The sequence below is a fragment of the Cygnus olor genome, chromosome 18 (genome assembly GCF_009769625.2).
Source record: "Cygnus olor isolate bCygOlo1 chromosome 18, bCygOlo1.pri.v2, whole genome shotgun sequence".
Classification (NCBI taxonomy): Eukaryota; Metazoa; Chordata; class Aves; order Anseriformes; family Anatidae; genus Cygnus; species Cygnus olor.
Window position 1 is genome coordinate 6767486 of NC_049186.1, and position 21828 is coordinate 6789313.

General features: G+C 39.6%; 1 protein-coding gene across 12 annotated transcripts in view; it reads right to left on the bottom strand.

The window, feature by feature from the left end:
• Window positions 1-5095: 5095 nt before the first annotated feature.
• SPAG9 (sperm associated antigen 9) overlaps window positions 5096-21828 on the bottom strand; it is a 63515-nt gene continuing 46782 nt past the window's right edge. For 7 of the 12 annotated variants that reach the window (XM_040530774.1, XM_040530772.1, XM_040530771.1 and 4 more), the window contains 13 exons: window positions 21401-21572; window positions 20818-21045; window positions 20044-20239; window positions 19095-19217; window positions 18521-18601; window positions 17973-18040; window positions 16865-17013; window positions 15540-15711; window positions 14418-14531; window positions 12657-12695; window positions 11614-11790; window positions 10681-10818; window positions 5096-8741 (listed from right to left, as the gene is read on the bottom strand). In XM_040530774.1, coding sequence (XP_040386708.1) covers window positions 8626-8741; window positions 10681-10818; window positions 11614-11790; window positions 12657-12695; window positions 14418-14531; window positions 15540-15711; window positions 16865-17013; window positions 17973-18040; window positions 18521-18601; window positions 19095-19217; window positions 20044-20239; window positions 20818-21045; window positions 21401-21572 — 1773 coding nt within the window. In that variant the 3' untranslated portion in view covers window positions 5096-8625. The remainder of the gene's footprint in view (window positions 8742-10680; window positions 10819-11613; window positions 11791-12656; window positions 12696-14417; window positions 14532-15539; window positions 15712-16864; window positions 17014-17972; window positions 18041-18520; window positions 18602-19094; window positions 19218-20043; window positions 20240-20817; window positions 21046-21400; window positions 21573-21828) is intronic. The other 5 variants (XM_040530776.1, XM_040530775.1, XM_040530773.1 and 2 more) reach the window with 1 other exon arrangement.

The window sequence follows — 21828 nt, forward strand, 5'->3', positions numbered from 1 at the left end:
GATAGGGGCTGACGGAGGTTTCAGAAATAGGGGCTTACAGACAGGTGGGCAGCTACTGTGAGCAGACAGCGCCGGCGTTCAGCGTGGCTGCAGCACACGAAAAACAAACACGTCAACCTCTGGCCCTGGTGTTTGCTTTGGATGCAAAGTGCTTGCTGTGAGGAATGACAAGAGAGATTTCTTTCTATTTCTATCAAAATCTTTGAAGGGGTAAATTCCCCATGGGGTTGCTGCAGGAGGAGCTGGTCCCAGGGAGGAGGTAACCCAGGGCACTGCAGCTGCTCTGCTGGGGGACCAGGCTGCTCTGCTGGCCGCACCAGGCTTTGCAGCATCATGGAGTTTGTGGTTTTGTTTGTTTTAAAGGAGAAGTGATGAGAGCTGCCCCAGATCAGCAGAGGTGGGGCATGAGATTCGCTTAAAAAGTGTCATTTGTACAAACATGAGAGGAAATTGCAGCAGCCAGGTTGATTAACAAAGACTTCTGTGCCTCTTGCCCAAACACCAACCTTCCCTGGAGGAAGGCATGTGGCACCCTTGGGCCAGTATTTGTGGAGCAGCTGGAGGACAAGAAGAACAGCACCAAAAAGGCTCCAAATCATGCCTTGCTTGAGCTGCAGCTCCTGTGCACCACAGTCAGTTACGGAGATGATCAGGGCCAGAATATGGCACTGAATTGCCACTCACAGGCAGCATGAGCCCAGGTGGTGCCACTCACCTTCCTCCATGAGCTGCAGCCCCTCCTGGGGACCTACATCCTTTCTGGAACAGGAGCCAGTTGCAGCCTGCAGCACGACCACCTCTCTGTTCACAGCTCACTTGCAGCGATTCAGCCGCAGCTTTGGCCCAAAGTTGACATTTGGGGCTTTAGCGCAGGTCCAGGTTGCTATGGTGAAATGACCTTCCCAGCACCCTGAAAAGTTCAGAGATTTGGCTGAGAAACAACTCTTAAAAATGCTTGCAAAAGCCAGACAACCACTTTGCTATTTCAAGCTGACGACAGGTCGTTTTGGCAGCATGTTGGTACCCAAACGGCAAAGCTGTTTCCTTGCCCCTCTTTGCAAGCCTAAAATCTTTACTTTCTCAATAGCAGTAGTACCAGTGGGGAGCATGGGGTGCAGGTTTGCTGGTCGGGCACTGCCAGGGACATTGCTGGTGCCACCTCCCCTCATTTAGACCTTCCCTTGCCACATACAGAAAACCACAGCCCCACAGGAGGTCCAGGACAAGCACCTCGGGCCTGGTGCTCAGCACTGGCAGCTCCCCTGCGGCCCCAGGCCGGGCTGCAGCACCTTCCCTCCCCAGGAGGAACGCAGTACAGCCACATCCCAAAACACAGGAGAGCACTTTTGGTAGGGAGCACCCACACAGTGCTTATTTACAAGCTGAGTCAACCCGACTCTAATGGTTTTGTGGATGCCACCCAACTCACCTCTCTCTTATCCCAGGGATTTTCATTATCTTTTGGGCAATTTTGACAAGAATTCAATTTTCCCTGCCCACGCACGCATCCTGCTGTTCTCTCATTGAGCACATCAATTAGCAGCCAAAAATCTCCTCAGCGCCGTGTCTCTCTGGCATTCAGCCGTAAACACCCTTTCCCACACAATTACCCACCCAAAGCGGTGCCAGCCTTCCCTGGGCATAGCCCTGAGGCCTACGGCCCGGTGAACCTGGGGTCTCTGCTGCCCCAGGGGCTCCAGGATTCAATACAGTCCATGAAGAGGCAGAGCCAGGTCCTCCCGTGGTTCTAGGCTTTGAGGAGGCTGGCTGGGCCTTCTCACCTGACCCCAGGTCTTGTCATCCCCCGAGGTCTCTCTGCCATCCCAGGGAGAAAAACCAGGGCCTGAAGCGAGCAGGGACAGCACCACACGAAGCCCCTGCCTCCACACAGCCCCCAGGGCTCTGGGAGAGGACAGAAGTTAAAGGGCCGTCTCACTCAGTATTTACTGGAGGCAGAGGAACACCCAGAGGCTTCCCAGCTGCTTTTGCACACCAATGAGCTCTCCGATTTCCTGCTTTTTATTCCTGCTAGGCTACAGGCAGCTATACCATCTTCCACAGATCCAGCCCATTCCAGCAGGCAGAGGCTGTTTTCAAGGCCTGAAGGGCAGCAGGCTACAGCATAGCCAACACACCTGGCCCCACTTGCTCTCCTCCAGGCATTTGCCACCCTGATACAGGACATGGGGGCTTTTGGTCTGCCCCAGTGCATCACCTTTTTTTTTTTTTCCTTAACTTTAAAGTAAAGGTAGGCTGATCCTTGCTTTGAAGGGAGTCACCCCCAGGAGCCATGTCTGCAAGCCAGGCCACGGGGTACCACAATGATTACAACTTGGTGCTCTCAAAACCCACACAGGGCCACCACACCAGCCCCCAAGGATGGCCACAGGTCACACACACTGCGCTTGTCCCCATGCACCCATTGCTCCCAGCTGCAGCCTGGGTGAAGAGACCACCAGTCACCACAGCACTGGTCCAGATGCAGGCACCTGGTGGTGGCAGCCCCATCCCCACCAGCACAGAGGGAGGGAGGTTAAAACCCCGACCCCAGCTCTGGTGGCCCCGTGGCCTCTCAGACACAGCACTCCCAGTGCCGGCCCCTCTGCACCAAGGTGGAAGTGAAAAGCAGATGTGGAATCCAGGACAGTTTCCAACCTTCTTTTTTTTCTCCTCGTTTAAGCTCCAGCCCCGAGCCATTAACAAAGCAGGAGCCGCTGGGCACAAACATCTCATGCAGAGAGGGCAGCAGCAGGGGAAGGCAGCAGTCCTTCCCTCGGCCACAGAAGCCACCTGCAAGCCCAAAAGCCTTGGGGCTGTGGGGTGGAGGAGGGCTGAGGTGCTTCTGTTCTTGAAGAGAGGCAAGAGGAGCACCTCCTAATTAAGCCCTGCTCATGCTCCCATGATATTTAAAATAGGAGAAGCATTTTTTTTCCATGCCCCAGCTGCAAGGGGCTGAAGAGGTCCCAGCTCAGGGGCTCCACCACACCGCAGAGCAGCCACACCCGAGGCAGAGAAATCCCCACAACACAACTTAAACCACAACCAAGGGGAAGGCAAGGGCAAGCAATTTTCTGAACCCTTTGATGATCAAATGCCCAAATTCTCCTTTTCTTTTGTTCGACCGCTGACACAAGATCTCCACCCCACCTTGAAGAGCTGCTAGAGGAAACCCAAAACTTGCATGTTGGCAGACAGGCAGGGAGAAGAGCCGTACCCCAGCACAACGACTTCTCCTCCAGGTCTGCATGGAGCCTATGAATTCTTAGAGCACCACCTTGTGTTTAAACACTACACAGGCAGTCCTGAGGGTTCTCATCCCACTTAGTCACAAGCAGCTAATAAACAATCCACATCACACCACCCTGCAAGAGGGTTTCGAAAAGCAGAGAAACAACTCTTCTCAGAATTAGGTTTGTCACTTCAATGTCTTTTAAAGAAGTTAATTGTAACCGGGCAAGATGGCCACAAGTCCTGAATCTGGAGTACGGTCCAAGGCCAAAAAGCCCTCTTCATTCTTCTGCAGAAGATTTGAAGAGGCACTTCTGCCTCAAGAGATGATCATAAAGCTAAATAACATTCACAGACTGTATTGCTCAAACGGCTTTCAAACACATTACAGGATGGTGAAAGGGAAGTGATGGAAGTGATGGCAAAAAGAATGCCTCATTTTGGTTTAACATCCCATTGTAGAAAAAAAAAAGGAAATTCACTCTCTTTCAGTAAGCCTGAGGTTTAATTTCCAGCAAACAAGCACTTTCCAATAAAAAAGCATTCAGGCAAACATTTTCACTTCTTTTGATTATTAACATTTTACATACTATGATTTGAGGTAGGCTGCTTCTTTTTATAGGAGACAGACCACTGAGATTTTTAAAAACCTGCTACAGAAGCTGTGTTTTTCCTGTTATTGTCATGTTCACTGGTGAATGGCTTGGGCATTTACCACAGCTTAAAACTTCAGTTTCCAAATATCATTGATAGAATTGTAAACCACGGTGCTATAAGCACTTTTTAAATAAAAAATCTAAAGAATCAAACTACTTATCCACATGCACAACAGGGCTAGGAGAAGAAAGCTTAAACATTTCCCGAGTAAAGATTTTTTTGATGCTTGTTCATATTTAATACACACTCTTATCAGCACAGTGCACTGACATGCATGTGAACAGATACATCCTGAGAATAAACACTGAAGGATATGTCAGTACATCTGTTCTGGAAAGGCAACAAGGCAGAGATCTTGCAAGAAAATTCCAGTAAACGATCAAAAATAATCTCCGTATATGTTAATACAAGGTATTTGCATCCTAGAGGTAATCAAAAGCAACTTTATGTAGGCTCTTCAACATTGTTTCAGAGAAGCAAGAGTACATCAGCACACACAAGCAAGGGAACAGGGTAGGCAGCAACATGCCACCAGCACACAAGGGGACAAAATGTTGTTGTTGCATAAGGAGGGCTCCATCAGAACCCATTACAACAAAGGTTAACCAAATATTTTCAGTGGCATGGCCACTTGTTACAGACTCAAGATAAAGTGCCGGGACAAACAGGGGTAGAATGTGGCAGATATCCCAGGAAACAACTGAAAACCTGGTTCTAGCCAAGTGCTTTGCTTCTGCAGGAGAAATCGGTCACCCAGCCCTCACTCTTCTGCCTTGTAAATATATCATTTCCTGTGCTGTGCGGTAACTAACCAACATACTTTCGGGCTTAAATGAATGAAGCCAGTTCTTTCGTAAGGTGTTACAAAAATCTGGAAAATAAATTCCAGTGTCAGCAGCTACCTCACCTGAGCTGCAAGTTCAGTGGTTATCCATCCTCTAGTCTTAATCTATGAATCAGCAGGTTTGAAGGCTATATAGGAGATGAAGACAGCATTTAGGATCCAGTCAGTGTACGCAGTTTTTCTTTAGAGTTTTTTGCTTAGAGCCAGTGTGAGATACCAGGATTACAGCAGTTGTGGGATGAATCAAATACATTACCTGTATTTATGATGGCAATATTTACCTGCAAGTATAAAATTATTATGCCTTCTGGTATCATCAAAAGCTTTTGAACTTAACACAAGACCACAAAGAAAACACCAATCAGATGCATGTTTCATATACATATTTATATATATTTCATGTACAAAGTTACATTCTGAACCCCATGGATTCAATAATAGAAATAAATACTGAAATAACTACACTGCTATATGAGCTTTTCTGCTCACAGAAGCCTCAAGTTTTAACAGACAGCAAGTTTAACGCTGTAGTATCCATCTTGGATTACAGAGGCAAGTAAAATTCAGCGTAAAGTGTCCAACAGACAAAACTTTCAAAAATTACAGACCATAAAATGTTTAAAATATGTTTAAAAGATTGAGAAATGTGCATCAACAAAATTAATAAAGGAAACTTAATCTTGTTAGAGGGCGGGAGAGACATTTAGTGTATAGAAAAATGCTTTGAGGTGCAACATAGGTTGTTACAATATGGCATAACCCTGTTAGAAAAAAACATTTAATTTCCCTAAAGAACTGTATTTGAGTTTACCGTGTCTTGTTTTACAGAACAGGGCCTTCACAAGACCCTGTTGAGACAGGGTCACTTACAAGAGTGCTAAGTCAGGTTTAATCCTTTGGTAACTTTTATAATACTCACATGGAAATAAATATTCAGTTACACAGCATTTTAAAAGACACACGTTCTTTAGAACAGTTAGTATAATAAAACAGATTTAACGTTTGTTACTAAGGCAGCCTATGATAAAGTGTCTACGCTCTGCCAGCTCTATCTGATCCAACGCAGGAAGACCTTTACAAGAAATGGACAATGCAGCAGCTTATACAATGCATTTCACCTTTACCATGCAAACACCCTTACCCAGGCAAGTAATGTGCTGCATATTTTGTGCTCGAAATGTTTCCAAACTATTAACAAGCTGTAGCTATCAAAAGATTAGCTCCTATTTATATGATGCTTTAATCATATATGAGTGTATGCATAAACATTCTGGAGACTGATTTTTAGGGGTGTATTGTCATCTCAATGCCTGGGGCTTTCCTTGTTTTACTCACCATTCAAAGTGACCTTAAGTCAGGAGCATATAAATCCCAGTGCACTGTGATGAGAATAAGGATCCATTTAATCTACTGTACCTTAGGACAGGGGATAGTTTTTAGATGAGAAATACAGAGAAGTGCACATGCCTTTTATCTACACCCACAGTGGTACATAGTTAATCTATTATTTTCTTTAAAAACCTGTCTACTTTTGGACAGAAACAGCCGTTGCTGAAAAATCTGCTGAAGTTGGTCCACTGAGGTGACTAAAATGGCACGGTGGACCAGATACATTTGGCAAAAGACCAGGTACACACTTGCCAGATTTTACTGCTCTATTTGACAGCAGTAAAGCCATTCAAAGAAAACTGACCATTAATAATTACAAATAAAATGCTATACAAGAACCAAGGAATGGAATTGTGCGTTTGGTTGTTTTTTTGAGAACACAAGTATGTGACAATTAACCAGTGAGTAAAAGCTTTGGAGACTGTGCTTTCTGAAGAAAAATGAATTTAAGATGGAAGGAGAAGCAATGAAACTGCACCACTCACAGTGAAGATTCTGCACAACTGTAAAAGTTTAGACAGCATTTTTCTTAGACGTCCAATTTCATAAGTTAATTCAGATGTGCTTCAAGTTCAGCATACATTTTTCTACAGGAGATTTAAATAGGTCTCTATAAGAGCATTAAGTCAGTTTAGCTTCTGTATTTGTATAATTTTTAAGAGCTCCCAGACTTTATAATTACGCCAAAGTAGTTTGAGTGACATTAAAGATGAATTTGGAAAGCAAATTATGAACAACAAGCTCTCATCACTTTTGGCATTCTGAAGAGAAAAATACTACCAAGATATTAGACTTCTTTAATAAGGATTTTTTTACTACATAGTTCATGTCCTAAATACATATTTACGAGAGGAACAGCTGTGTACAAAATATGTTGCTTAAAAAGTATTTATACATATAAATCTAACCAATAGACCTGAATGGAGTTTTTCTGGTTTATCAGCTATGATATGCATTTGAAAAAGCTGCCTAAATATATATTTACACAATAGACCTCAGCTAAATGTGTTCATTTAAAAAATTAAGAAAATATATAAACACATGTTTGCCTGATAGACCAGAACTGCTCCTATTGCATAAAAATGTTTAGGCAGTTTTAAAAAAGTGTTTCTACATTTACTCCTCTGAAACTGTTCAGTTCTCTCACATATCAATTTACTAATTCTTCTGCTAATCTGAACAGAACAGTCCCAGCTTTTGGGGGGTAAATGCTGGATGTTTATTAAAACCCCTCAAACCTGTATTTTCTAGCAAATAAATGAAAGAGCAAATCTAGGTTTTAAAATAGTCTGAAGAACAGAAGTCATGAAGTGTTTAACTTAAGTTTGATACTAATGTAGGAAATTCAATGTAAAAGGAAGACAGTCTTCAACTCACACTTATGGTTAAAAAAATAGACAGTGAGTAGACAGAATGTCAGCCTGATATTAGAGTCTCCTGACTTTCAACAATTTCTCAATCCTGCTAACATGGTTAAACTTCTTTTGGGTGGGACTACATGGGGGTATGCAGCTACAAAAAATATACTTTGTACCCTATTATCTGGCACTAAAGTTCCTTTACAATCTCAGTTGGGCAGAATGCATTTTTCCTGTACACTCTCAGTCTTTTCTCATGCTCTACTTGAGGTCTTTAACCTTCACACATGTAGTGCCTCATGAGTTTGACCAGCTAGGCAGAGAAGATCATTCTAGTGCTTAGGACATCAGGAGTTAAGACAAGAAAAAAAAAATGTATCCCCTGGTTCAAGAATTCTGTAATTGTTTTCAAATTTAAATCATCCTAAGGATACCCTTTGGAAACAGTCGTTCACATGTATCCATGTCAGGGAAATGGGAAAACGCTATGCTCAAAATTGCTGATCGAGGGCAGCAGTTCTCAAACTTTAAGGTTCAACAGTGAAAACATGTTGTTTTATTTAAATATTGTCATAATTTCTATACAATCCCTCCCCCCCCCCCCCAATTTTTGATGCAAGTAACAAATTAATCTGTTTACACTACGTAAGCAAGACTTTCCAAGTTTGAAAACAAAAGCTGAAACAGTTTGCTTTAGCCCTCACTGAATATTTGGATGAACCTTGATAATCCATCTGATTAATTTTTTTTTAATACTCTGGGAATAACTTTGCTGTTTTACTTAATGCATTATACAGTGAAATGAAGCTCGGTTGAAATAAAGCCAAACTCAAGTGAGACTACCAAAGAAGTGAACTATATTAGATTGTTGTGGTACAGTAAAACTAATGTCTCGATTGCTTACTATGGTGTGCACACCGGTTTTGAGAAAGTTCTGATTTCATTATACTGTTCCATGTAACAACGTTGCAGTAAAACAGCACAAGATAATTCCTGTATAGTTAAAGGTATGATAGATTTGCAATATAAAGTTAAACAGCAAAGAAATGCTTCATCATGTAGTGAAACATGTTTCACAAAAAAAAAACATGCAGAAGCTTTTTTTTTTCCCTTTTTAGTTTTTAAGGTCTCCAGCTGCATCCTACAGGCTCACTCACTGCCATACATTACTTGCCACACTATCAAGTGACTCCTCTCAGCTTTGGCTACAGAAGGTTCTAGTTGTAGAGCTTCTCCAAGGAGTTCAGATTCTCCACCTTCATCACCTGAAAAACAGCAGCTTTGATTCAGGCAGACAAAAACATTTTAAACACCAAATGAAGCAAAATAAATGACATCTAGATTTACAGCTCACTAAAGACAGTAGTTGCCACATGCTCCTGAAAAAGGAATATTCAGGATCTCAAATATGTAAGTTACAAACTGGAAGTTTGTTGCCTAATTATTTTAAGCCTAGTATTATGACAGTTGCATTCTTGAGACCTAGCTCCATCAGAAATTAACTAGAGTTTTGTGAGTATCTCAACTCTACATATTTCATTACTTCTAGCTCTTCGATGCAAAAAAGAAATGGCCCAACTTGCAAACCTTAAGCATCTTCCAGGAGGAAGTGAAGATGGTTATGCTACAAAGTGCACTAGCATAAACACACAAACCACAAAATGCTCTAGAAATATGAGCAGTAATTGAGCACAAGTAAGACAATACAACATCCACATGTTTGATAAACAGCGGTCCTTTTCTTCTTTTCCTCTTGTTCTAGTTAACCTAGCTTGTCACAACACTGCACACACTGGCACAAGGCATCCTTAAACCTACTCTCCTTTATTACCCTTCAAAAGAGGAGAGCATTTTTACAACTGCATCTAAACTTTGTGATGTGAGCCAACTTGGATCAAAGGTGACAGACTAACCACTAACAAAACCTCATGTAGACAGCAATAAACATCAGTACAGAGGCAGTCTTGTGGTACAGAAGATCAGTTTAATCACATGAAATGGGAACTTACTGACAGCTTCAGGAAGGTTTCAACTCACAATTTGGCTGGGATTCTGGTTAGACTACTTTGCAGCTCTAATGAATCTAAACACAGAATAGACTGAACTTGCTCTTGAGCCAGCTTGCCGCACTGGTGTGGTGAGGGCTGGGTTAATGCAGCTTATACTACACTATGCTTATGTTCAAGTCTTTGCATCATGCCACAAGGACAACAAAACGCACGTTTGGTATGTGGCTATACCAGCTTGCTTAGAACAAGTGCTGAGTTTTCAATACCTTGCTGCAACGTGGCACAGAATTACTAAGTCCTGCCTCCTAGGTAAACTATACCAGGGTTACTAGCAGGAACTTGTTTTGCACTGGGAATAACAGCATTTGGGCTGGCCCTTTTTTTGTGTGTGTGTTTTTTTTGTGTGTGTTTTTTTTTTTGGGGGTGGGGTTGGATTTTTATTGTTGTTTTGAGTAGGTTTTTTTTGCCCCCACCCCCACCCCCCCGAAGATCACTAGAAACAGATTAAGGCAAAAAGGAGTTCAAAATCAGGAGCTGGACTTCCTTTGGGGCACTTTTTTCTCAAACTCTCCCACTGCAGATTCTAAACATTGAATTATAACACTCATTTTGTTACATTTCCCCAAAAGATTCAATTAAAAATAAAAAGGCTTGCACAAGAGATCATTTATTGGCTAGATCATGCAAAAGTGCTGTCCAAAAAAAACAAAAATCAGTGATCAAAATAAGAAGGGCGTCTAAAGATAACAGTGAACTACTCTCTCCCTCTTCCCTCAAACATGAGCAAATCTTGGTTTAAGTGTTGTTCATGTAATACTTAAATATGCAAACTGACCACAAAAGGTCATTTAACTACAGACATTTTTCAGCAGCTTGAGAAAGAAGACCTTAACTTCTCAAAATAAGACTGAATACATAAAAGGTAAGGTGGTACATGACTCCAAAGCAGAGTTTCAAAAATAAACCTTTTCAAACAGTAGTCTCTCAGAGGTCATGGTTTACTGGGAGGAGAAGAGGAAATTGAAGGTGTATATATGAGAATAAAGAGGCTTCTATATACTTAGTAAACATGCACATACTGACTAACCACAGAAATGCACTCCACGATCACAATGGAAGTTTTTATATGGTTAATGACCTTATTTAAGACTTTCAGTATGGAATTATAACTAATTGTAAATTCAGTATTTCTTACCCATTCTGAAGTCAATATATCCCTCTCCACCACTTATCACCAACATTGATTTTAAGGAACTCTGGTTGAAGGACTCTTGGGCTGGTTTATCACCCGTTAGCTCTGTTCCACCACTACTCTGTGGGCAAACCACCTGACCTGTATAAAAACATACAGAACACATTTTTGAGCCCCATCTCACAGAATAAGACCACCTGTAATTTAGTTGTTGGCTGACATACCTAATGCCTAATAATACAGTTAACTTTGGATTCTATTATCTCTACAACGAGCAGCAAAAAAAAAAGCTAGCTATGCTCTGCTTTCACCTCTCTCTAAAGAGATGAAGTCAGGTCAGCTCAGTGCAAGTCAGAATTAAATGCCTCTTGACAGAATTCACAGCACAGGCATGCAGATCTAGAGAATGACACTGAAAGAGACTTAAGGACTTTTTCAGACACAACTGAAATGATTCAGCACATGTCAGCCCATTAAGTAAACTTGTCATTTACTTCCAGCACACCATGTATATGAAGTTGCTGAGAGGGTAATTCCACCAGCACCACAGCTCCTAGAAAACTTAAGCTTTTTCAAACAAGGTTCTTTCTTCTGGGGTCTTCTCCCTTAGTAGTTCCTCATTCCTGCAGGATGTCAGATTCTTAAATCAGACCTTGTTTCAGCTAGCCGTTTACCACCTTCTCAATAGGCAAGTACTCAGTTTCCACAGTACCTTTCCCCAGACAAAAGCAAAAAAAGTAGTCTTTTTTTGGCCAACCCCTTTTTTGCCCCACTAAACAGTACTGCAGTTATGAATCAGAAAAGTCTTACAAAAAGTAAGAAATGTGTTTCCAAAGACAATTTCATACACTTGCTACCTTTGCCTAAAACTCTAGGCTTAAGAAACAAAGGAGGAAAAAAAAAACTTAATTTGAGGAATGACAATAAAAAGCTCACCAGGTACTGCAACAAAGAATTTAACAGCATCACGGTGCCCATGGAAGCAAAGCTGTGCATGTGCCATTGAACAATATGGTATGAAGGTTCCTGGAGTCACTTTGTCACTATTCTCATCTCCATATACACGTATTACGCTCCCTGGACGGTTTCCGGAACCTGCTGCTGCTTTATTAGCTGTAAAAGAAGAAAAGAACTGTTTTCTACTTGAAAGAACAAATTACAGAAATGGTTATTTGTTAAGAAACCTTATGGTACCATCTAAAAGCTAAAGCCAACTTAGATAAAAATGAAACAGGAGGGCAGCAATGCCAATTCAAGACAGAGCTGGAAAGAAAAAAGATTGCATGCTTCGTTATTTTAAGTACATCAGAAAATGGAGCAGGATTCTTATTAGTCTAGCATAAACACCAAATTTTAATATCCTACTTTTGGAAAACAAACAATTTGTGAAAGTTTTATATCTTTCATAGGAAATAAGTACCTCTAATGTATTTCAGTAAGAGCAAATTCAATGTATGTAACATAACTAAAGACACGTTCATTCCAACTAATCATAGGGTATCCCCTTGCAAGTGAAAAAAATCTCTAAAAATAGCCACCTGTGGGCATAAAGAAGCTACCGTATTATAATTGTCTAATTTTTACTGAGAAGTTTTAAAATGCATTAAAACAGAGAAGTACTCATGCTAGACATACAAGCCATCTCCATTCCAAAGACTATCAAAGAAGTGAAAGAAACAGTGATTTGTAACAAGACAGTAAACGATGTGGATTAATGACAAAGTTATAAGATATGGTATCACATTGGCTGGAAGAAAAACAAAGTCTGTATGAAAGTTCAGCTGCAACACAGGATGATATACTAAACTGCTGAGCAGATTGGTGGCCATTTAGCAAACATAAAACTGCTGCAATGCAGTAACTGCAAGTGGAAAAACATTGAGGAACATACAAAGGGTAAATCTATAGGGAGTGGAAAACAGCCTCAAAGTGGCTATTAGAAGCCTGAAAATAGATTTTTGTTCAGGATCTGCACTTACCCCTCAGCCCCAGTAAACGTCCCTGGTGGAGGATTACAGCTAAAGTGAGAAAGGAGGAAAGGGGAAATGGATAGGTACGACAGTAGAGGAGAAGGATTAATGAGAACCCACCATTCTTGTATTTTGGTTTTGATAAGATAGAGCTTAAAATTTTAGCTCCTAAAACAGTAAATATTTAATTACAGAAGATTCAATATAAAGTCAAAGAACAGCATCTTGTTATTAAAGTTTCAGTACAAAATGGACAACAAAAGCACTGTCACCTTCATGTGCTTTATTGCTATAGAGTTTATCATTGATTAGCAATGTTTCCCCTTTCTCTCTTTCCTTGGCAGGAAACTACCGAAGTAATATATAACTACTCTTGTTTTCAAGTGCCCTTTTGAAACAGTATCTGCAGATCTGGAGGGTGCCCTGCTAATGAGACCTAGGGAACTGAGATATGCAATTGATTATGCACGGATGTGACCGTTGTTGAAACCCTGAATATTTATAACAAGGGTTCTCAAACCCACAATCAAGCTATCCACAAATGGTCGTTCCAATTCACGAGCAACTAACAACACTGAAATTAAACCAAGTAACTTTGATAGGGATTTTTTTTTCCCATGTTCACTACGGTTTTAAAACACACTCCTCTGGAAACATTAAAGTACGCTTGATGCAAATTAAGAGCTATAATTTTTGAAAGCATGACTTAAACTATTTCAAATTCCTTGATAGGAAACCTGTCCTTTCCTAGTAGGCTCATGCAATGCAAAAAAAAGACATTTATTGAATGGATGGACAATGTAATGGAACAGTATGAAAAACGCATGTATGTGCTGTTCAACAAAGCAGATACAACATGAAGACCTTTTGCTATTAAGTTACCCTAAAATCTACCCATCAGATTCCACTAGTTTTGATACAAAACACAGTACAATTAAGACTTCGGGTGCTACTTTTTATTTTCTGAAACTTCTGTCCATGTGTTTTATTAGTCTTAGACACAAGTATTGTTTTGTTGTTGTTTGCTTCAAGCAACCAATTTACAGAGAAATTCTTCCAAAGCTTAACCTGTAAGATTCATTTTGCCCTTGAATTCGACCATCATCTTCTCTTATGGTTCAACTGCCCACATCAGAATACTTGCCCCCATTCCCAAGTAGTTTCAGCCTACAACAAGAGTTCAGGGTCTGTTTTTAAGCAGATAGATGGATCTACAGTATTGGAATTTTACCTAGAAGTTGGTGTTCTATTTAATGAATGTGTTTAGAACTCCCAGAGCTTTGAACATGTCCTTAGAAGCAGCTGGTACTAGTGCTGTTCCAGTCCTTTATACAAACTTTGTGAAGAATTCTCAAAAACTATAGCTGAATTGTACTACAACAATACCAACTTGCTCAAATCAAATGGAAAACCTACTCTGGTGATCATATGGCAATCATAACATTAATTACAACACCACGGCTATCTCTTACAAGCAATCAACTCCTACAAACACGGCTAGTACTAAGGCTTCAAGGTGCCTCTTGCATTCAAGCCAGTCCACTTAAATTGAAGCGCAAGCAATTTTGGAGATGGGATTTTTTGCTCAGAATTGTAACCATGGACACAGATTAGGTGCTAAACATTGTGCAGGTCCAATCTGCTACAAACCTGAAAGATTCAGACCTGGCAGTAAAATTTTCTATCCATTATCAAGCATCTGAATAACCTTAATATTATTTTTGCAACTACAGCATATTGCACAGTACTATTCATTTATATTTTACTTACTTTCTGTTAATGGAATGGAGATGATGACACCATTTCCTGTTCCTACCCATAAACGATTACAAGACACCATAAGAGCTGTGATTCTCACAAATGAGAATCCCAGTTTACCAGTACCTAAAAACAAAAGATGCTTTTCATCAAAAATTGTGAGCAAGAATAATTTTACTTCCATAACAGAATCTTAACTTCAACTCCCAACTCATGTTGACAAGTAATTCCCTCCCACTTCACACAAATAAGGCAGAGGAGCACATCCAAGTTGTAAAGGTAAAATAAAAAAAGTTACAGCATTTCTGTGAATTAAGTCATGAATCTATACAGAAAGAAATTAACGTGAACTGTGAGAAAGCACAAAAGATACAACAGCTACACAATGCTGCACAGTAAGTTATTTTGGGGCTTCCAGCGCCATGGAAGCTTTTCAAACAAAAGATGGTGAGCTCACCAGTGTGAAATAGTTTCTCAACCATAAAAATAAATGGTACTGTTTCTTCAAGAAGTGAAGAAGTTTCAAAGACTATCATTAATGCTATGAGGGGAGCAGAAGAAAGCTGTCAAGCTAAAAGGAATGTATGCTACACTAGCCCCGCTTACACTGATGGCATAATAGTTAATTGTGAAGGATTTCCAATGGTCCAATTACCTATATTTGTTACGTAGGTAGTCAAATTGCTCTTATATAAACATAGTGAAAAATCAGAAACCTTATTAGCTTTCACAGCAGTAGGAATTTGCTATTTTGCATTTGTATTGGAAAAGAAACAGCATTTTTTGCAGAAAAGTAATGGGTTCTTCCCACTCAGACTAAAAGAGGCATCATCCTAGTAATACAGTGAAAGATTTTACTTTATCTATTGATTCTTGCCCAAGTACCATTTTTCTCAATAGTTCTGAGTTTTCAGGGACACCTTAGACATCTGGTAGAATCAGACTATACTAGAGACCTATAAGACAGACTTACACTTCTACTTCCAGAATGAAGTTTTCACATCAAACAGGGTTTGACTAGACTTCCACCCACCCATCCAGTTTGTTTGCAATGGGAATTGACTGGCTCATAACAGAATAAGAAAGCTCCAGACATAAAGAGATGTAAGAATGCTACAGTTCTTATCAACTTACCTAGCATTTTGCTTACATAAGGTTCAATGTCCACATCCTGCAGATGCTGATACGTGTGCGCATGATAGAGACGCAGAGTAGAGTCCAAGCGAATAGACACCCATACCCCATCACCCACCCATGCCAGCTGTCTCACTTGGCTTTCTCTTCTTGGGTGTGCATCAAATGACTTCTACAAAAGATTGGATTTTAAATTAGAAAATGAAATGAAGAGTACAAAGGACTTCTCTACTACTCGTACACTGTCAATACCAGCAATTTTCTTAAGTCATCTACTGTTCCCTGATTTGTGAGATTACTAGCAAAAACATTGCTTAGCTTAGGGACAATTACCATGTGATGCTGATAAAGTAATAATAAAAAGGCTGATTCCCTGCCCTGAAGCATGATCTCAAAGCCATAATTTCCTACTACATTCTTATGTAAATAACATTCCCAGCCTACTCTGATTTCCATCTGTTTTATACAGAAGCCTTTTTGGTGTGAGGTCCTCCAGACAATGCACAAAATACATATGCCCCAAAGGTATTTTTCTTCCTAGTTTTGTCAAGCCTTGCTCTTGCATATAAGCTCACCCCTGCAGAATACATGCTATCCACCAGCAAAACAACTCAGTTCTTTATTGCATGAATTCTTTCCATTCAGTTTTCCTACATATGCAACTTGTCACAAAGAACTTATGAATTGGGTGCTTAATGTTTTCAGAAGAGCTAAGCAGTCACCCTGAAAGTCTGGTCCATATCTCAGACCAAGAACCAGAAGCTGAAGTAAAAGCTCAACTACTAATATTGCTAAGAGCTTTCAGAAAACATAGCCAATTCCTGTACTTGCATACATAAAACACTGCAGAAAACAGCTTACACACCTTACATAAACAAAACATTCCTGAACTGGAGAGAGAGTACATTCAAGATTAACACTTACAAACCTCTAGAGAAGGTTCAAACTCTAGAGAAGGTTACAGGGGGTGGAAAACAATGAATATGTAAGTATGCATGAATGTAAAGAATGAGCTGGGAGCTAGCCTTACAAGCCCTGCAAGGATCTACAAGACATTTTCTCGTTTCTGGCCAGGTTGAAATGGAGAACCAAACCCCAAGATAATCACTTTCCACAAATAAAAACTATCTCATCCTACCTTAAACTCTTCCAGAACAATGACAACGACTTAAGAAAATTTAAAACTACTTCCTAAAACAAAGTTGTCTGCCTATTTCTGTGCTGATGAACAAAGAATTGTTCTCCAGAGTTACTCAGGAGTTTGAGCTGTAGCACGAGATAGCTTTAAAACAAAACGTTTATTTGAAACACCATTTTAAACTTGCCTCTATTTTCATGGCCTTCGGTTGAACAACATAGATTTTGTTCCTGTAGCCACACCAGACTTTGTCATGTACCACTGTCATACATCTTATAGAATGATGCGGCCGGCCCAGGTCTAAGAGGTGATAGTTTGTCAAATCCCACTGACCATCTTTAAAAACAGAGGCAAAAAATGAAAAAAAAAAAAAACATAGGTTCCTATAAGTTTAAAAGTAAGTTAAAAGCAAAAATATCTTAAGAGTTTCATTTCTTAAAAGCACTGTAATAATCTGGGTAAGTCAATACAAATTTATGTCTAAGCGCCGCATTAAAGAAAGCAGCTATTAGTTGTATGAACTACCAAACTCCCAACTGCTACTTTGTTTTTATATAATAAGGTTGAACCATGACTCATGTTTAAAACATGTCAAAACATTTTTAAAAACAGCAAGTTACCTAGTGCTAAATGCTTTACTTGGATAGGCATCAGTATATATACATAACAAGCAGCTACCCACACAACACTAGGCACTTGCTGGTTGACTATGCTAAGCATAGAAACATTGGCCAGTGCTTTAAGAATTTAAATATGCCATAAGGGTACTTAAGAGTTAAGTATTTTAACATGTGAAAGAGCATCTGTTAACAGACAGCCAAGTAAATTATAAAGAAACGTAACTATGTGTTGTATAGGTACAGAGGCAGAGGATGCACAGAAGGTGATAGTAACAAAAGCAGTGGGCCAGAGGCTCTCACACTTCATATACCACATTCGATGCTTCATTCACTCTGTAGTCCTTTAAACAATAAAAAGGAACTTTCGAGTCAGAATCTGTGGTGGCAATTTCAAATAGAAGAACCTGGGTGTCTCAGAGCAAGAGGAAGAGAACAGGGGATTCCTAATTGCTGCATTTAAAATTTCCCTGAACTTACACCAAGTGTTATGCTTGGTTAAATAAAGTACTAAAAATCTACATCATACTTGAGATTGCAATTGAAATAAGAGATATTTCTCAATACAATCTGCAAAACAGAGATTGGGGGACCCATTTTCAAAACACTACAAAAGGCATATTTCTTGCAAAAGTACTACTGTAACTTCACTGTTTCAAGACCTAACAGAATGCTTACCAACTCCTCGGTGAAATATTGCTAGTGTTCCATCAGCTAGTGCAACTAATACTATTCCTTTTACATGTCTGGTAAAAGAAAGGAGGTACAAGAATATAAACTATTAGACTGCATTTCTAAAGAAGTATGTTTAAAATAAATTATAAACATTTTAAATATCAGTATACTTTTTATATTTGCATTAGCCTGAGTGTTTTGACTTCTACAATACTGCTCAACAGAACAGACAGTAACAGTGACTCAAAATCTAGTTCAGATAAATTAATATACCAAGCTACAATGCTTGACGGAAACATCGAGGATAACAACCTCTAACTGCTTTGAGTATGCAGCTACAAAGAAACTCAACATTTGAGCGACAGCATTTTCAATATATACAAGATCTCTTAATTTTCCTCACTCGCTAAGCATTTTCCACTGCCCCTCAAAGAATGTGTTCACTTATGGCAGTTGACATTCCCAATACCTAGAGAGGAAATAATAAACTACTTCATATGTACTTTAACAGAAGTTAATTGTAATTTACATGACATTCTTTCAGGACTTACACGATACTGAGAATAGAATCTTTAAGTTTAATGGCATGAATACATTTCCTCCACTGGGCCACTGATGAATGAACATACAGGCTGCAAAGACAAATCAGGAAGGATTAAAAGCACTAAGAAAGGTCTACCAGGCAGGAGAAAAAACAGGTAAAACCCCTATAATTGAAATCCACAATTAAAAAGAAAACACGTTCCACTGAACACTATATAAAGACTGAAAGAAAACTACATTAGCAGGCAGAACAGTTTTTCCAGATACCTAAAACATTACGAAGTTCTTTGTAGATACATCTGCAGTAAAAAAGGCAATATTTTCTAGCATAATATAATATTGAATGGTAAGAACTATCAGACCATTCCTTTCACTACAAAAAGACTTCTCTACAGGTAAGCATTACCTGCCAAAAAGAACTTGCTAATCACTTACAACACTTTCTTTGAAAGTCCTGATGCCCAAATGTAGCCAAGCACACAAGGTTTTAGCTCTTGAGGGCTTTTTGCACTTAATTTTGACTTGAGACAGTTATTAAAATAATTTTTTTTAAATGAATCTAAAAGATTATCGTTTTCTTACCATCCATTCTGTGTTCCAAGCCACATTGTCGGTAAAAGGCTACTCATTTTCTGTGCTTCTTCTCTCACTAGATCTTGCTCATTTGGCAAAATCGCAACATCTTTATATAACTCTGAGTCAGTGCTAAAAAAAACAGTTGAAATACATTGAATAAAGTGCACAGATTATTCAGAGTATAACATGGGTATTTACTTCATTGCTGTTGGCATCTACAGATATTTTTTTAAGTATGTAAAATACTTAAATACAATAACCATACATAAAAGTATGTCAATCATACAGAAACCTAATAACAATGAATTTCTTCAAGCGGACATTTACTTATAAAAGGAAAGTTTAGGTTTCATTCAAGCCTGTTGGTCTCACTGATCTCTCCGGGGCAATGGCAGAAGAGTTGCAACATCAGAGGCATGTAAGAGAAATACTTATAGAAAGGCTGCAACTCCCTGACCTCCCAGTAATATAGTTGTGCCTGTATGCAGGGAGCAAAGATTTCAAGCTCTCAAACTTGCTATCATTTGAAATACTGCTTACTTTCAAGCTTCTCCACTGCTGTAACTACTCAGATTGATTATTCTCAGAAAGGAAACATATTTGAACAACCAGTTGGTCAGGAGAAAACGACAGTTTCACATCAGAACAGGAAATTTCAAAAGGCGTTTCTAGATCAGTGCCATCAAGTCTGTAAGAGAACTTAGTGACAAACTGGTAGACACTCACTACTATATTCTGTAGGTGTGTGTACTCGTGTTCTATGTATTTCACAGATAAAAGACTGTACCTAGATCACCACCTCATGCATGCAGAACATTTTATAACAAGACTACTTACATAAACCTCAATATCCTTTACATGGAAAAAGGTAGTACTTTTGTCACCATGTGATCCTGAAAACATAGTATTTTTATTTTTAAATACATTTTAAGAGGTATAAGTTTCAACTATGTACCTAGGCTGGTACACTGGAGATGCCTCTGTTGTATTCTGTACTCCCAGTGGATCTGTAAAGACATGCTCTGTGTAGACTCCTGTTTGTGCAATATCAGCTGGGTCTTCTCCTGTCCCTGCATTTACTTCTGTTGCTTCTGTTGCCTCCTCTGCAGTTGGAATGTTGTCATCTACTGAATTACTTTCAGTTGCAGTATCTGTGGAACAAAGACTTGAAAAACTGCAAGAGAATTCTGAACTGTTCAAAACAGAGTGTGATACTTAGCATGTAAGTGAAGAGCTGTAACAAGACAATCACAATCCAAGTATCTCATCTAAAAAACCCTCTGATCAGAAACAGAGTAACCTACTGAAGTTTCAGTATCAACAAGGTGTCAAATGCACTTTAAGTAAACAGGTATACTTCAATGTCTATTAAGACTTCGTAGGATAAAGCAAATATCCATATCCTTTGGAGTCATGTGTCAAGAGAAGATCAGCGTTTCAAATACTGGATAACTTAAAAGTTCTCTTTAGACCAGGCATAAGACAGACTTCACTCAAAGGAATTTGAAAGAAGGAACTGTCTACACCTATTTGATACCACTTCCACAAAGTTCTCAGCTCCAATTATGCAACGCAAGTCAGATTTATAAGCCATTTCCCATACAGTACTTGTTTTTATGTCACCACCATTTAAAGGCAGGCTATTGTACTAAATAAACATGCACCATTTGTTCCTCGGCTGCACCTCATGGTGTTTGCCACCCCTGGGATACGTGTATGGTTTTCATACCTGACTGTTTATCTGCCATTGGTGAGCCACCATTTGCATCATGAGCTATAGGTGCTCCTGCAATACCCTCTGCAGTGCAGCCAACCACTGTTATTCCTCCAAGCAAGCTATCAGTTTCCGCAGAGCTGTTGCTAGTCATACTTCCACACAGAGATGACTTGTCCACTTGGCTGGGATCTGCTTCTTGAGACCCTTCTTCTCCTGCAGGATAGTCTGTTTCCCTTGCCCCTGAACAAGATTAAACTTGCATGTTTCTTGTGGGCAAAAAGGAGAGCCACTTTTGTACCGAATAACAAACTATCAATTCCACAAAACAGTGGCACTACAGCACCATTTGTAATACAGCAGACAAAAAACTTGGTCCTAGTTACTGACATCTACCTCTGAGTTAATTTTAGGTCAAGAGCCAATTCTAGAGTGGAACAGTAGAGCAGAAATCCAATAGCTTTCCCTTCAACTAAACATTTCTTATTGCCGTGTTACAGAAATATTTTTATCACACTGATCTTTGATTTTTCCTTGCATAAGAAAATCTGAACAAGATGCACTTAAAAGTAGGAGCTAAAATATCATAAGTCTTTACCTGGTACGCTAGCAATACAAAGCACATGAGAATTGCAAACAATGAAACTGTCCAGAATATTTCCTGGTTGATTAGCATCAATAATGATAACTTTTGTAGCAGAATGTGTGCTAGTACAGATCCAAACCAGACTGGATAATTCTTCCTGATGTTTCAGCTCCTTCTGCTGGTCCTGAAGCAAAATAAAGGCATAACAGACATAAACAACAGAAGGAAAAGGAACAAGAATAAAATGATTGCTGTTGATCTTACATTATCAACTACAGAAATATACTTATCGCATGCGTACATAGCTTTAATGCCATTGTAAAGTTACAGTTACTGACTTGTCCTCTGTGGAGTTTGAGTATTAAAAAAAACATTTTATTCTTGCATAAAAAGAACAAAATAGCTACAACTGCACAATTATACAGCTAAAAAGTATAACG